At 42.4% G+C, this 18076-nt stretch overlaps 1 protein-coding gene across 2 annotated transcripts in view; it reads left to right on the forward strand.

Moving 5' to 3' along the window:
• Positions 1-18076, forward strand: part of cdh4 (cadherin 4, type 1, R-cadherin (retinal)) — a 240352-nt gene extending 222276 nt beyond the window's left edge. Inside the window, exons 10-17 of one of the 2 annotated variants that reach the window (XM_044024562.1) lie at positions 19-204; positions 500-753; positions 4644-4795; positions 9709-9945; positions 12457-12690; positions 13177-13316; positions 15009-15173; positions 16071-18076. In XM_044024562.1, coding sequence (XP_043880497.1) covers positions 19-204; positions 500-753; positions 4644-4795; positions 9709-9945; positions 12457-12690; positions 13177-13316; positions 15009-15173; positions 16071-16277 — 1575 coding nt within the window. In that variant the 3' untranslated portion in view covers positions 16278-18076. The remainder of the gene's footprint in view (positions 1-18; positions 205-499; positions 754-4643; positions 4796-9708; positions 9946-12456; positions 12691-13176; positions 13317-15008; positions 15174-16070) is intronic. The other variant, XM_044024563.1, reaches the window with a different exon arrangement.

An 18076-nucleotide genomic window follows, 5' to 3' on the forward strand; every position in this document is an offset into this window, starting at 1 on the left:
CTGACTTCCACTCTGCAGTTTTCCGGGGAGGTGCCAGAGAACAAGGTGAATGTGGTTGTGACCAACCTGACGGTGGTGGACAGAGATCAGCCGCACAGCCCCAACTGGAACGCCGTCTACCGGATCGTGAGCGGAGACCCGTCTGGACACTTCACCATCCGCACCAACCCCATCACCAATGAGGGCATGCTGACGGTGGTCAAGGTAAACGTGAAGCTCTTCTCAGCCCGCGGGCTTAAAACTGATAACCAGCTCTTTCAGTGTGAAAGTAAACAATTGCTTCCATCGTTACTCGACTCTGCATCTGGCATCTTTCCACCTGCTCTAAAGTGCCAGATGCTGATGACTAAGAACTCAATCTCACAATGTTTTCACTGAGTTGTTTGCCATTTCTAAAATTGGAGAACAGTTACAGCAAATCATGCAATCAGCTACACTCGTTTGACTCCCAGCTGTCATTATTTTATTTTTCCTCTCTCTCTCTCTCTCTCCTCTGTAGCCAGTGGATTTTGAAATGAACCGCGCCTTCATGTTGACGGTGGTGGTGTCCAACCAGGCCCACCTGGCCAGCGGCATCCAGTCCTCGCTCCAGTCCACAGCAGGAGTCACCATCTCGGTCCAGGACGTGAACGAGCCTCCTGTTTTTCCGGTCAACCCCAAGATGATCCGCTTTGAGGAGGGTGTCCCCGCCGGGACCACTCTCACGGTGTTTGCTGCACAAGACCCTGACCACTTCATCCACCAGATAGTCAGGTACAGTTCTGACGTGGGGTGCCTGAACACCAAAATCCATTAAAACACACCAGTAACAAGCTGTGGGTGCTCAAAAGTGAGGCTGTATGAGGTGTCAACACATTATGAGCACTGACTTTAACCAGCGTGCGTTCTTAAGAACATGTCTGCCACTTTATCGCACCTTTACACAGTCGTTTCCAGCTGTTGACTGATGTTTGTGAAGTGCTCACTCTCCATCACCAAAGTCCATAAAGAAAATCAAGTGTTTTTAGCTCACAAATGTATTAAGATATTGTAGTGTCGAGCAGGTGAAGATTAATGAATTAAATAGTTGAGTGAGTGGCTTGAGTTCCCCCTGGCAGCCATGTTTTCAGTGCAAGCGTCCATGTTGGTTTTCAGTGACGTCAGAAATGATTATAACAGCTTGAAAGTGGTCATTTTAAATGCTTTTATACTCTATATTTCCATGACAGAAATCTGCAGGACTATGATAATGAAGGACACTGATTACACTGAGTGACACACTGTATACTATAACTGCTATTAGGTTATAAGTCATTTATTTAAATGATCCTTCAAGTTATGCTGCTGTTAACAACTAATCCTGACAAGATCAGTGTTTTTGCCAGAAAAGAGGTCCTAAAGAGGTAACAAATACAAACACACACACACACGTGCACATCCCAGGCTCCAGTTACCACCCTGTTGCCGAGCGACTGGTGTGAAGAGGTCACCCTGTAATGAGCTGGACACTTTGCCCACCCTCCTTAGATGCCTGTCTTCTCGTTCCCTTCCTCCTTATCGATTGTTCCCTTCATCCCTTCCTAAAAGGGATGACACAGTTTGGGCACCGTGCCATCCCTGCATCGACCTTGCGCGCCAGAAACCTCGACGACATGCCCGCTGAGGTCCAGCGGCATCGCTGTGCTCCACGGCTAGCTCCGGCGGGAGCAATCGATTTTTCCCTAATGTCAGTGAGACGGCCTCTTCCACCGAGGAAACCCGGTGGAAATGTTACCGAACTGCAAGGGAGGTTGGCGGGAGCTGTACTCTTATATACTGCATAGTGTACAGAGGAAAAGACATGTCACACAAACTTAAGAGGGCTGAGCTCCTCTCTCCCTCTGTGGAGAGACACAACTCTCCGTCCTGCTCCCTCACTCCTCCTGACCCGATCACTCAGTCTGTGTGTCCGTTATTGGCAGGAGCTCAGAGCAGTCATCTTCTCCAAAAAGCAGTCTGCCAACAGGAGTTCATCCCCTGCTCAGACAGCCTTGTCTCTGTTGTTGCCTCTGTATTCCCTGTAGGTGACCTCACTTGAACCCCCCCTCTGCACAAAACTGCACAAAAGTAGACTCACAAATCCACACAAACATTCACGCATGGGTGAGTGAAAAGCCTGCGCCTGAGCAGCAGATGGGAGAGTGTTTTTTTTTTATGCGTCCCTCTTTGAAGACAAGGAAAGAAAATATGTTGAGGTGAGTTTTAAGTGGCAGCAAAAGCAAATGAAAGAGTTGTTCGTCTAAAAGTGCAGCGTATAAAAATGTGCTGTCATCCTTTCCAAGACGCTCGGGAGTTTTCATTATTGTTGCACCTGGCGTTACTAAGCAACCAAAAGCTCTTGTCTAATTACTAAAAAAAAAAGGACTAAGCCAACTTAACGAGAAGATTCCTAAAGAATCAGGAAGTAGATAAATGGATTTCCAGCACTGTAAATCCCTTTTGCTGCTGTCTGGGTGTTTCACATCCTTCAAGCTAAAAGTAAACAGCATTTCACAGAGTGATCCTGGAGCTTCCTGTGGACGGTTTGGAGGTTCAAAGCTTATTTCAGAGTGGAAAAAAAAAAACAGTTTGACCTTCTTCTGAGAATACTTGGCCCACATATCAAAAAGCCTGAGCTTCTGCCACGAGGCCATCGCTCAGACTGTCCATTTGTCTGAAGTAATGAACGGTGAGAGCCAAGTTTTGACCGTTAGATTCCAACAGATCATTTGAAGTTCTTTCAAAGTCAAAATTAAATCGTGTTTTGCAATAAACTAATTGGATATAAAGTCTTTTTCGAGGCTTTTGGATCTGATTAAACCCCCCATTATTCAGAGTGAACCTCATCCTTGCATTTGAACTCTATTTTTTATTGTGAATATGGATTTACCAGTTTTAAACAATAAACAGTCAAATCGTTTTTAATTCAAACAAATCCTTGTTGGTACAGTTCTTCACATGCAAAATAGCTGGATGTGTTTTCTGCATAAACAAAGTATTTATCGTCTTTTATTCTCTGGACGGGAACATCATTTACAAAGCATCGTGTTCCATTGAAGAAGACATGAAACTATTGATTAACCATTCAGGAAAATGTTTAGTGAAGTAGAATATCGTTGTCCCATAGGTAATATTCATGTCCTGATATGGTCTGATGCAGAATGTTGTTTTATTTATTCTGATGTAGCTCAGACAGAAAGCTGGTGGTGATCATTATGGTCGTCCTCATGCGTTGCTCTTTCAGCTGCAGATAAAGACAGAAGGTGGTGACACATCTGAATCTGTCCTGCAGGGTAACGTCACGAGAAATCACATTGGCTTTCATCTGTTGACGATGTTTCCCCTCTCTTTGTAAAATACAATTACACAAAAAGACGTTGCATTGTTACCATCTGCCACTTTGCCAAGTGTACCAGTGCACATGTGTGAGTCCTTACCTGGGGGTGGAATTACTCCCATGCACGGGTGTCAAATTCAAATGACCTGGGGGCCAATGAGCATCGAGTCTGGTCTAGAGATAAAAAGTGAGGAAAAACAACTGCTCTGTAGTGTGTAGACAAAATGAGCTTACACTTACAACATAATGTTCCATCATAATATTGCAATCAGAATTTCAAATTAAAAGTGCTACGGAATGATGTATACTTCACTGTATACTGTACTTTATTATTAACGCTTAGAACACAGAGCATTTTGGCATTTTGTGATATAAAATTAATCATTACTTTGACTCAACGACACATTTAGTATTATATTCTATATTCTATCACCTCGCTGGCAGTTGTGCCTCAGCCACACGTGCCGTGTTAAATCGAATGGGGAGCTGCATGTGGCCTGCGGACCGCCACTTTGACACCTCTGATCTAACGCAACTCGTGTCCGCCTCCAACGCACTAAATGTTTTAATTAAGTCCCATTTCCTATTCATCATGTTTTCCGGTGATCACGCTTACATTCTGAAACTGCACAGCCACCGACCCACCCACGATGCCCCGAGCGTCTCCCACTCTGTCCACCCCTGTGCCTCCTGTCAACACATGCTGACACACTGATCATCTACCTAGCTGCTGGCTGAGCCTCCCATAATTACTCATTCCTCACTAAGACTTTGAAAGCAGCACGTCCTCCACTCAGTCAGATGTTGAGACTCGTCATCGTAGTTAATGGGATTTATAGACGGTAATTGCAGCTGTCACCCTCCACTCTGGTGATGTATGCGGCGTTGATGGTGATGGGAGTTGCAGTGGTGGCTGTGTGGGTACAAAGAGCTGTGGCGTTGTTAAGAGCGCTGCCTGCCTGCTCGGCGTACGGGTTCAGGTTTTCATCGGTTTTCATGCTAATGAGCCGCCGCTATGATAAGCTCAGTAAACATATGTTCCACTCTCCATGTCACTGTAATATTTCAAAGGTGCTCGGCTTGGTATTGCTTATTATGGTAATGAACATGGAAACTGATAATGAGCACTTTGGATCTGCAAATAAATGGTTCAGAGCAGCTGGAGTTGCAGCAACTGTTGGCTGCAAAAGTTAATTTCTGGAATATGTTTGTGTATGTTTGCCTTTTGGATTTAATGAAGTCGTCCGTTTTTCTAACTCTCTCTAAACTGTCTCTCTCTTTTTGTTAACCCCCCTGTGTGCATGTACAGGTACTCGAAGCTGTCGGATCCAGCCAACTGGCTGAAGATCAACAGGACCAACGGCCAGATCACCACCATGGCGCTGCTCGATCGAGAGTCCATGTACGTCAAGAACAACGTGTACGAAGCCACGTTCCTGGCATTCGACAATGGTAAGTCTGGTAAGTCTGGACTAGACTGCTCTGTGTGTGTGTGTGTGTGTGTGTGCGCGTGCACGTTGACATGCGTTTTGAGTCAGGGTTAGGCACTTCATTGTGATGGTTAGGTTTAAGGTCAGCAGCTAGGGAGCGCATCATGTGTCCTTACTACGATATAAAAACAAGTGTGCGTGTGTGTCGTGATGAATTCATTGAGCATGTGAGGTATAGATGTTAAAGCATTAGGACAGCCGACATTAAAAGACTGAATTAATATTTAATAACACCAAAGTTAAATTGAACAAACAGACCCAGTTTGGATGCATACTCTTTGATGTAAGACTGTTAAGACTGAAAGGTTAAAAGAATACTTTATTTGATCAGTTTTGTATATACATACACACATATATACACACATACTTAAAATGATTATGATTTATGCCAAGGATAGCTAAGCTACGCGCGTATTTGTATATTTATTTATTTTATTTTTTGGCACATTTTGTCCTTCTTTGGCATGAGCATTTAAATCAATTATCACATTATCATATATTTAGATGCTGCAGAGAACACATTTAGCCCGTGACAATGGCCTTTTATGATGACTCATTCATCTCAGGGAGGTTTTCCTCAACAGTGAAACAACACAGTCGAGTCTGAGCCAGGTTTCCATTAAAATGTGTAACTGAATTTTCAAAAATTTGGTAAAAGAAAGGGCTTTTTGGGACTTAGGTCCTATCCACACGGAAACAGAGATTTCCCTATATGATTTTTTTTTTTAATAGTTTTCCACATACATGCATTTAAATGCATAAAACATAATGCCAGGACGATATGTGGTGCTGTTTCGCTGCCATAAGAATACAGAAAAAATATTTTTGCACCAAGGAATGTTTTAGTTTCCTCATCAGTCCACACAAACCTCATACCAGTCTTCCAGTGCAATCACTGCATATTTTGCACCACATTTCAAGATCCATCCGGCCATTGTCTAACGCTGTATCCTCCACACAAGGGTCGCAGGGCTGCTGATGCCACTCCCAGCTGACATAGGGCAAAAGGTGGGGTTTGCCAGTCCAAACAACCAGTTACTCACACAGGCCATTTAGAGTGTCCACTTAACCCCTGCATGTTTTTGGACATGTGGGAGGAAACCGGAGAACCACCACACAGAAAGGCGTAGACCAGAACCAGCAAACTTTCTAGCTGTGAGGCAACGGTGCATGACTCGTGCACCACTGTGTGGCACATTTCTTCTGTGTTTCACACCTGAGAATATGCATACAAACATGCTGATGGAAACACACTTAGTGTAACGTGTGTCTGTCTTTGGCCTCTTAAAACTGCCACTTTACACAGTCCTAAAACATATCAATTATATTTATGTTCATTCTGTAGGTATTACTATTTGACTTCAGGATAAACCACTTTTTGAATATGTTTTTAACACGATGATACCGCGCAGTTTGCTGCTTTCCAGTCAGGAAAGGGAAAAGCAAAAACTATTTTGTTCATAAACTGTATCTTATGCTGTATGCAGTGATGCTCATTCCCATGTTGTCTCGCGTTAAACGTCAGATCTGTCAATGAAGTCAGAACAAATACAGGTGCTTGATCTCTGTGTCGGCAGGAGGGACTCAGGTGTTTTCTACTCCAGTGAGAAATGAGGGATCGTTTGCCCCGAAGCAAACTAACCTAAGCTCAAAGTGTTGACTGCCTATTGATTCTGGAGCCCAAAGTCAACAAGGGGATATATTCCACTTTGATTGAAATTCTCTTTACTTATTCTCCTCAAGCGGAGCGTAAGAAAGCAACAAAGCACCCAGCCAATCATCGGTCGATGGGACCTGGGGCCCGGCCAGGGCCAGCAGACATTTACATTGTTGATGTAGCAAGTTGCTGCGTGATAGAGGGAAAACAGTTGAAATACAATGCTGATGAGTTACCGTGGTAAACTCTATCCATGCTACACTGCATCAGTAATTTAGTCAAGCGTGTTGACAGTGAGTGTGCAGGGGCTGTCAAGTGAATATCAAGGCCCCAATAAATCACTGCAGTCTGTTCAGCAGAGCAGCACAACAGACTCCTCTCCCTCTGTCTGTATCTCTGTGCCGTAATGTGGTGCTGTCTAATAACTCACTATTCTCTAGAAACGAGTCTGAGTGCAATGTTATTGTGACACAACAATCTCATTTTACCATCACACGGTGTGAGTAAATTACTCTTTAATCCAACCACCAAAGGTTTGTCAGATTAGTGCACAGCAGTGGAAAAACAGTTTATTACAATGGGCAGCAGCAGCAGTTGGTATTTTCTGACATCCAAAGATAATAATAATAATAATAATAATAACTAGAAGGCCCCTTTACGTTCTCTCAGTACCTCCCTGTCTACATTTTTTGACTGATCTCTTTTAATGATTTGAAATACATTTCAAAGTTTCATCCAGATTATGGTTTAAGTTCACATTTAACATATCTCAGCGACATTTTAACAGATTGGGATGAGCGTTGCCATGCTTATGTAAGTTAGTGATAGCGATGAGCAGATACTGCAAGTGCTCTCGTTTATAATGAGAGTTTCTCCCTTGTGTGCGCTTCCTGTCATTGTCTAGTTATCCCTCTATGTTGACTGTCTGCCTTGCCCTGATGTGTTTCACCTGCGTTCATTCATCCTTGCCTCCCTGGTGTATTTAGTCTCAGTCTCTTTAGCTGCGTTGGCGCCGCAGTTCTCGATGATGATGTGTTGCCTATGTCGGATTCTTTTGGTGGACCTGCTTACATTGTCTTAAAAAAAATGACCCATCATTGATATCTGCATTTACACTAGTTCACACTTGGGGAAAACAAACCACATGGTGCTCGTCACAACTGACCTGAAAATGGAGGTAAAATTTCAAAAACCTCTGCACCAAAGGCTTAAAAGACATGAAACCTCATGTTGTGTTTTTAGCCCTCGTCCTCCATTGTACTCCGCTGCAGAGAGTCATATTCAGTGGTAAATATCAAACGTGTTTCAGACTCCGATGCGTCTGATTTCGTCCGTTAACCCCTGACACTACAGGATCATTTGGCCAGATAATCTGTTCAAATCAGCCTAAAATCAGAAAGCACCCACGATTATCCTCTAGTGTAGTGCACATGTGCACTATCTACGATCACATGACTCTCAAACTGTGCAAAGGAGGACAAGGGCTCAAACCAGTGGACTCATGGCGAGGTTTCATGCATTCCAAGCTAAGATTTAAAGAATATAGTAGCACCACTTTCACTTCCATTTCAGTCTGCTAACAGTTAAAAATCTGATATAGGCAACATATCAGAATTGGGCATGAAGACCAGCAGTGTAAATATGATTTGTGCCATATTGGAGGAAAATATCAGAATTGAGTGAATAATAAAAACAATAAAAGCAGTGGGGAGCTAAATAGCCCTGAACTCTGCTATATATACATACAGTACATAGTGCTAGTGATTTTTTTGATTCCATCCACTGATTTTATTCACGCAATGTCTCCATATTTTTTTAATAAATGTTACCAAAAATCCAATTAATTAAACTCCACTTATATGCTTGCTTCATAAAAATACTCTTTTTCATTATTGTAACGTTCCGCATATGTTTATTTCAGTCACTTGAACCGCATCCCAGAGAAAACAAACAACTTCAAAAAGCGAGCTTATCATTTATGCGTCTTGTGCGATACATACGGTGCCAACACTTTAATGATGTGAAGACTACACACGCTGCATTTCTCTGTGATATTACATATTAATGTCTAAATAAACAACAATCAGAGATGAAGAAAACATCCCTCTCCATTATTGATCATAAGAGTTTAAAGTGCTCCAAAAAAAAAACAACAAAAAAAGCAGCTAATCTGTTTCATTGGGACTGTTGGCTTGTGGTTTCATCACACTTCACTGACGGTGGCCTGGACCCTGAAATCAAATGCAGCTCTCCAACAGTCACATTTTCATCCAAATATTGGTGCATGGAAATGCATGACATGCCGGTCTAGTTCTGTCATTTTTGTACACCGCTGAGAGAACAGTTGTCGAGACTAACAAGCTGAATGAGAAAATATGTTTGGAGGCCATCATGATGAAAAAATAAAATGCATCAACACTCTCTCGCTGTCGTTTTTTTTCCCAGTCCAGGAGTTAAATATTTAACCTCACACTTGAGTTGAGCCTCATTACAAATGTTTTCACTGCTTTAATGTTGCACTGAGATGAGACAAAGTTCACTTTGCTGCTTTTTTTTTTTTTTTTGGGGGGTAACCAGCGAGGCGCTTATTCCCAGCGCCATGTTGAACAGCATCAACAGAGGCAGAAAGAAAAAAAACACCAACATTTGTCAGTCAACTAAAGTGCAGTTCAGGAACAGCGTGTGCCGTAATCAAAGCACATTAGAGCTCCTGCCATTAACGGTGCATAAAACATCACACAATGTCTCTTCTAACCTGATTCGGTTAAAATAAATCAAATCAAATAAAAAACCTGAATCTGTTATGTTGGCTGTTTGTGTGGGCGCAGTGAGTGCTTGAGTCATTTCCCAGCGGGCATTGCAGAGTGCAGATAACAGCAAAACTTTATGTGAGCATTGTCCCCTTCGGTGCGAGTCTTGACGGAGACTTTTCTGTGAGTTGCCAGGACTGAAACATTGATGTGTCCTTTAATATCTTAGAGCTGTCTTGTTAGGGCTCTCCACCACAAATGTATACTGTCCTCACACATTCAGACCCTCAGTACACAACATATTTTTCGTCAGCCGCCTCACACACAAATCAGCTGGTTAAATGTCATCTCTCAGCTCGTTTTCACCCTCCTTGCCTCATCCCTGTTCAATCCTTCTGTCCATTAGTGTTATTATCACCATCTCCTCCTTTTTGACCTTCCTTCCTTCTTTTCCCTCTCCACTTCCCACTGTCACAGGTTCCCCTCAAGCCAGTGGGACAGGAACCCTCCAGATCTACCTAATCGATGTGAACGACAACGCTCCGGTGCTGATCCCCCGCGAGGCCCAAGTGTGCGAGCGCGCTCACCCCCACTCCAGGATCAACATCACAGCGTCGGACGCCGATACCGATCCCAACGTGGGGCCCTTTGTCTTCGAGCTGCCGACGTTTCCCGCCAGCGTTCGCCGCAACTGGACCATTTCCAGGCTGAGTGGTAATTGAATGCTGTGCTGTGTGGTTGGATTTATACAGTCAGTTTATTAGGTACACCAGTTAAACTGCATAACATGGCAGGAACACAGTTTTAGGCGTGTATGCTGCATTCCATATACTGTACGTCGGGAGGTGGAACTGGGAGTGCATTTTTCTGAATAATGTGCTCATTTTATGACTTTATTATTTTTAATTTATCACACTCTGTATATTTCAAGTAGTTTATGCATATTTGTTTAGTAGCTTTTCTGTATATTTTATTATATTTTATTTTTCATTTGTATGCTGTGTGCTGGAGTGGTTGTGTCTGTGCTCTAACCTATACTGTATGTACTGTCATGGCCAGGACAGTGCAAAAATAGGTTTTATTTTCCTGGTTACATAACAATAGGTTGTAATAATAATAGAAATCGGAAAAAGAACATGAATGCAAACTTATTTCGGTCTAGCCATTGTTAGCAGTGCACAACTACGCTCGACATGGTATAATTTGCTTACACAAACAGCGGCTAAAAAATTGGGAAGTTGGGAATTCCGACATAAATGTAACGCAGCATCAGTCATGGTCAAGACGAGCTGCTGAAATTCAAAATGAGGAAGAAAGTTGCTGGTGCCAGACGGACTGGTCTCGTCTGCAAGAATAAAATATCCAGCGAGTGTCAGTTCTTGAGAAGAAAATGTCTTGTTGACGCCAGAGGTCAGAGGAGAATGGCCAGACTGTTTTGAAATGACAGAAAGTCAACAGTATCTCAAATAAGCACTTGTAAAAACCAAGTGATGCACACGATAGTCTCTGAACAGGCGACGCATTAAACCTTGAAGCAGACCTTGGGCAGAGGACCACGCCAGGTGCCTCTTCTGCCACTTTGTTATTTTCATTTTAAAGTATTTTACTATTTCACACACATAAGAGATGCAAGATAGATGAGGTGAAGTAAAAGTATGAGGGAGTTTGTGGTAGAAAACCTACATGTGGCAAAACATTAGACACTTGTGAAACTCTAAGACCATGGTTCTCAAACTGTGGTACGTGTACCACCTGTGGTACACAAGCTTCCTCTAGTGGAAATCACAAATATTGTTCTACTGTATAAACCAGGGTATGTGGTCGGAGTGGAGCTGAGGAATTTTGACACCAGTGTGTAGAAAATGAAACAAATAACAAATGTACATAAAGTAAATAATAATAATAATTAGTAATAAATATTGTTCTTTTTACCTTATCTGTCCAATTCATTATTATGGCCCAGAATAATAATTTCCCAGGCTGCACTACATGATGTGTAGTGTTGTAGTTTATTATTTTTATTTTTAAAGAAGAACAATATCCATTGAAAGTGTTTAAAATATGTTGGTTCTATTCACATTTGTGTTCTGGAGGAACAGCTTAATAACATGACACCAGATCAAATCATTGTTGTTAGTGTGAAGGATAATCTAAATATACAAGTTGTTGTCCAGTTTTTCATTATTAGCTATAATAGTTATTTTAATATGGACTAAACTAAATAGATGTTGTGAACATTTCAAACATCTTCTGGTATCTTTTATGAACTGAAAGTGTTCAGAATTGAGTGTTTAATAATTTGGTGAAACACACATGACAGTCTGTGGAACATTATGAAAATGTGAAACATTCCATCCTTAAAGGACGCTGAAAATGTAGCTCATGCTTTTGTTAAATCTAGATTATTGTACTGTAACTCCTTGTTATCAGGGTGTTTCAACAAGTCTGTTAAAACCCTCCAGTTAATTCAAAACGCTGCAGTATGGATAAGGAGAGGACTAGCACTCGTTTTCTCTATCTTCACTAACTTTGAGATTCCTGGCATGTCTACTTTGATAATTATGGACATGTGAATTAGTGCTAAAAATGTGTTTAAAATGAATAAAGTGGCTGACGAGTATAACATGCTACTCTGCGTGCGCTGCTGAATTAGCGCATGGTCCCAACACACGGGATGGAAAACACCATCAGTGGAGGGTCCGGGGACAAAAATGTCTTACAGAGCCATCCAGTGCTGACGCACAATCCAGTGTCTGTGACAAATGAGATCCATTCATCTCTCTGTCCCCCGAGCAGCCGATCTGTCACCTAATCCACCCAGATGGATGTATCACAGCAGTTGTCGTGAGGACAAATCTGATCACATACCTGGCTTCTTCTCCCACGGAGACTCTTGTCTTAGGTCGACTGAGTGATAGATGTTGAAGGTTATAGATTCTCACGTTGTTTCCCTTTCACATTTATATATTGTCCTTCCTTGCATACGTACAAGTCAGAAGGATTGTTTGGACGCGGCTGTAATTTGATCCGTCATTTACTCACAATGACATGATGGCCTGCAGTAAACAAAATGTTCTGTCTCCAAACTACATTGTCTAATCTGATTTTCTCCTTTCCTCTTTGTCTTTTTTCCCTCCCTCCCCACTCACTCCCCTCCGTCTCATCTTGTTTTTTTTGTTCTGTTTTTTCACTTTCCACTCCTCCTACCTCACTCCCACACACCAGGTGACTATGCTCAGCTCAGGCTCAGGATTCCGTACCTGGAGTCAGCTGTGTACGAGTTCCCCATCATTGTGTCCGACTCTGGGAACCCTCCTCTGTCCAACCGCTCTCTGATCAGAGTCAAGGTGTGTCCCTGCGATGATAACGGGGACTGCAGCGCCACCGGGGCCGTGGCAGCCGCTGGTCTCGGCACCGGGGCCATCATCGCGATCCTCATCTGCATCATCATACTGCTCAGTGAGTACAACACAGAAACGTAAAGCTTCACACGTGTCTCTCTCTCTGTATTTGTCATTATAGCAGTGTTGCCTGGCGTTATTGTTTGCCCTGCACATACTGTGGACAGTGATTCCATATGTGTCACGACAAAAACCTGGTCGTTCAGCGCTTTGACAGAAGAGAAGCTCAATGAAATCTCACAATTTAGGGTTGCTTAATAAAACATTTTTGTTTTGCAGTATTTTTACCCTAATTTAACAGCTTCTTAAGTGATGGTTAAGTTGCTTGTTGCGTAACTATCTGTTAGCAGTAAACCAACCTTGCTAGATCAGGGCCGGCGACCCAGTGTACCAATCAGGAGGACTGCGAAGTCTCCGTGTCTCACGAGAAACACACATACACCATAGCCTGGTACCGATGGATGGTTGGGCGAAGAAAAGTGACCAGACTTTCAAAGTTGCACTTTATTTTTGACCCCTACACTTTTGTTTCTTCTCCTCACAGCCATGGTTCTGCTGTTCGTGGTGTGGATGAAGCGCAGAGAGAAGGAGCGGCAGGCAAAGCCGCTGTTGATCGACCCTGAGGACGACGTCAGAGACAACATCCTCAAATACGACGAGGAGGGAGGAGGAGAGGAGGACCAGGTATTGTTTTTCTAGTTATTACAATAACTAGTACTTGTGCTTTTTCTGCAGGTAAAACAGTTTGTGAGCCACTGAGTGTGGCACCTATTTTCTCCGTGTGCACTACCCTTTCAAAGTAAAAGCTCTTCAGCATGTCTGTTGACTGAATCATATTTCATATTTTAAGGCTTTTTCTTATGATCTCATATATATTACATAGACATAGATATATTATTATATTTTTTTTAAGGCTCGACAGCCACAACACTACTTATGAAAAGCAACATGTGTGTGATAATGTACAATTATAATAATAACATTATTATCAGAGTATCTGCAGATCAGCTGTCGATCAACTGTAATTGTTGCATCGCAAAATAAGACCAGTATATAAGGAAACATTTGGAAAGAGAACGACCTTTTCAGTTACGTCGACATACAACTATCGCCAACTATTGTTATTTTCTACATAAATGAACATAATTGAGTAATTCAGTAAACTATTATTCTTCACTGGCATTTGTGTTGTTTTCCAACACCTACACACACCAGGTATGTCTCACGCAAACACACCCACGGGTGCAGTGGTACACATAAGCATATTTTCCCACCTAAGCACCTGTTTGAGGATTTAGTATGTGCATTTATTTTATTTTTCAGCTGCAAGCTGTTGAGATAAGTCAAAAAACCTGCTGCGTTTGTTTTCATGGTAATTTACAACTGATTTTATTTACAACAGTGCTCGCTTTTATGTTCCATTTAGTTAAGACTAATGGGAAATCAGCAATAAATATAAATTGAACGGCAAGAACAAGAATAATTTGTATATAAATGTGTGTGTGTGTGTGTGTGTGCGTGTGTGTGTGTGTGTGTGTGTGTGTGTGTGTGTGTGTGTGTAGCAGGCTGTGAGGACACATTATGAATCAAACTTGAGGACATTTTGTCTCGTCCTCACAACTTCACAGTCAGGACTTGGTTTCTGGTTTAGAATTGTGTTGAAATGTTTGTGCTGCCTTGTTTCCATCGAGTCGACAAACCAGCAGCTCTGGGGAGGGTTGATGATGAAAGTATGAGTGAATGGATGAATGGCAAAACTGTAGTATAGAGCAGCTTTGAGTGGTCATCAAGATTAAAAAAGCGCTATATAAATACAAATCATTTACAGTAAATTTTTTGTGTTTCCATTAGGAATAGTCCCAAAATAACCATTCCCAACCATTCCATTTTTGTCCCTTGGGTCGCCAGAGTAATGTTACGGCATGGTATAGGTGGAGCTAGACCCACAACAGTCAGCTGATCGTGTGACAGAAATGTGTCTCTCCCTCGTGAGCGGTGTTTCTTCAACACCAGCTGTCTATTCTCATAAAAAGCTTGACGTCTTGTTGAGACAAACAGCCACAAACCAAGCAGGTCTATTGTGTTGTGGTACGCCTACGTATCTCCCTGACACGGAGAGGTTTCACCACATGTTTTATTTCAATACTTTACCAATACCTAAAATGTGAAGATTTGCATCTGAATCAACAAATAGCATCACAAGATCTCAATATACACTAGTTTTCATCTGAAAAAGCGGTTTAAGGGTTTAGTTTCACTAAACACATGTGCTGCAATGCAGGGAAAAATGGGTTTGAAACTGTAAATACTTTGATAATAAATAGAATTATGATGCTCATGAACTTATCATCAAACTGACTCTGCTTCGTCATCCAGGACTACGACCTGAGTCAGCTGCAGCAGCCCGAGTCCCTGGACCACATTATCAATAAGCCGGCAGGAGTGCGCAGGGTGGACGAGAGGCCCGTGATCACGGAGTCGCAGTATCCTGTCAGACCCAGTCTGCCTCACCCAGGAGACATAGGAGACTTCATTAATGATGTAAGTGGCAGAGTGGAGGAAAATGACACGTCTCAGTAAATGTCTGTGTTTATGTGCTGTGCTGATGCTCGCAGAGCGTCAATGTGACATCGCTGAGTTGAGTTTATGAGTGCTGATGGCTGACTGGCTGGCTTTTTTTTTTTTTTTGGAACGTCACACACCAGAATTGATTTTTGCTTCAAAGATGTGAAGTGAGACGTGCAGGCGTTTTACTTGTTTCTCCAGAATAGTATTCCTGTCAGGAGGGCCACTGCCTGAAATACTTTATTTGGCCTTTGTTTTACAGCTCAATGTCTGGCTCTGAAACAGCATCCAGACTGTGATGGGACAGTAAAACTATAATAGGTGGGTGAGCCAGATTAAAACACTTTATTGCAGTTTTTACAGTCTGGCACCCTGATCCTGTCCGTAAGTGAAAAATCATCACAGCCATTATATTATTGGTGAACCACAATGATTGGCCTAAATTCCAGGTCTCCCACACCCACCTCCGGAAGCAGTGTAAAGGTGTAAAGGTCCAACCAATAGACTGCATCTAAAAATAGACAATGTAATCGATTATTCATTAATTAATTAATAACTCAATCAAGTTTTGAGATTTTCCAGTTTCTTAAATGTGAATATTTTCTAGTTTGCATTATTTTCCTGCCATAACCTTCCCAAAAAAGATCGAAAACGCCCTCAGTTTTAAAGGGAATGCTCACAACTCAACAATCAGCTATAAATAAAAGCTTCCCTTACAATTTGTCTAATAACAGAAATAGAATTTGTCTAATAACATAAATCTTTGCTCCTGAGTTTAATAGTTGATTTCGATTGAAAACCACGTAGTGTGGATGTAGCCTCCACGCTTAGGATGAAAACAGTCTATTTACTGTCTCGTCTTTGTGTCCTCAGGGTCTGAGGGCAGCAGACAACGATCCCACGGCTCCTCCCTACGACTCCCTGCTGGTGTTTGACTACGAGGGCAGCGGCTCAACCGCCGGCTCCGTCAGCTCGCTCAACTCCACCAGCTCGGGGGACCAGGACTACGACTTCCTCAACGACTGGGGCCCTCGCTTCAAGAAGTTGGCCGACCTCTACGGAGGAGGGGACGATGACTGAGAACGGAGCTGGGGGGCTGGGCGGGGCTCGGGGGTCGGGAGAGGCGGGGTCAGGTGGAAGGATGCTCCTCGTAAAACCACGGGCAGGGGCCAAGGTGACATGACACAGGCTCTATTGGTAGACGTGTGCGGAAAGGACCCTGACATGGGCTGAGTCAGTTTCCTCACAACAACCAAGCCTGAAAAAACACGAATTCCGCTGCAACGCAACTGTATTCTGGCTCTATACTTTTTAGTGGCAAGTTTGTAGTGTGATGTTTTTTTTTTGTTTCTTTTTTGTTTTCTTTTTTTTTTCCCTTTTTGTTCTCTCAGCTCGTTGGACCCGCAGCTCTCTGGGGGACAAATCAAGGCGCTCGTGAGAGACACAAGTAGTGAATTTGTGCTTTGATCGATTGTTAAAACAAAATCATCTCCTGCTTTAGTCTTACACTGAAGAGAATGTTTTTTTGGGAAGATGCTCTCTTGACTCTCTCTTGTTCACTCTGTCAACTTGAATTTCCTTAGAACAGAAGCACTGTCGTTTTATAAAGTGCCTTTTGTGGTGTGTTTTTGTATCAGACTCCTGCAATCTCAGGATCGGTTGCCAGTTGTGCAGTACAGTGGAGGCTCGTTCTCTCTCGTCAGCCTCAGACCAGCCCTGCCTGTTACTCAACCCCTCTCCCCTCCACAGCGGAGCAGACGAACAACCCCAGCAGCCAGTCCCAGGAGGCAAGGACAAAACCAGGGCAAAAGATTGGATATCAGATATCATAACCCAGTGAAATATGGCCTAAAAGAAGCCAATGACAGTTGTTTTTTTGGGGGGTGAAGGCAACAATCTTCTCCAAGGACCTACTCAATTAGACTTTCACAAAGCATCACCTGTCGACACGACGGCCACAACTACAGCGACACGCTGACATTGCGTGAGACCATTTTTATACTCATGGGGTTTTTTCTAATTTAGCGGAGAATGCCTGCCTTTTCCTCTGTGGACTCGAGTTTAGGAGCCTTTATGTTGAGATGCTTGCCTGCCCTGTTCAGTTTTGTGTTGCTTTCGCCACAGTGTAAAGCTTACGTAGGCATGATCTGCTCAGTCAGACGGTGTAAGGAAGTGCAACTGGAAATGACTTGGTACAAAGACATTGAATAACGTATTTTTTTTCTCTTTTTTTTGTCGCCTTGAACATTCCCATTTTTTTATAAGCCAACAAAACTATTCAAAAGGTGCATGACTTTTTTTTTTTTCTTCAAAAATGTTTTACTCAAAGCACTTGTTACTATGTGGTGAGAATGTGAAAATAGTCAGCGGAAACTATATGAATATACTCTGTATAAAGACACTGAGAAAATAAAAAATACTGTAAGATACCTATTTTCGAAGTATTGATGACATAAAAATTGCTGCTCTTTTTCTCTAGCTCTTAATTGGGCTGAGGGGATTATTTTGGCCTGTTCATTATTGACACGTGGATGTTTTTTATTTTTGTCCTCCATTTAAACTTCATTCCATTTTTTTTAAGATGCCTGTGTATACATTATCATTTGAGTTTTGCTTCTTTTTTTTAAGTTTAGGAACGCTTTGTTACATTCCTTTTATACATACGTATGTAAAGAAAAACACGGCCTTCCCCTCTCACTCCCTGTCGTCCCTGACTGACGTGTTGCTCTTGTTGTCCTCTGGCCTCAGGACAGTTGAAGGTTCATTAGCCATGCCTGCTGATAGTTGTTCTATTATTCAGTGTATTGGAATTCTTTTACCCATTCATCTAGATACTGGATGTGTGCTTTAGAAAATAAACAAGACATGTTTTGAAAATG

The sequence above is a fragment of the Solea senegalensis genome, linkage group LG4, assembly GCF_019176455.1.
Source record: "Solea senegalensis isolate Sse05_10M linkage group LG4, IFAPA_SoseM_1, whole genome shotgun sequence".
In the NCBI taxonomy this organism is placed as follows: Eukaryota; Metazoa; Chordata; class Actinopteri; order Pleuronectiformes; family Soleidae; genus Solea; species Solea senegalensis.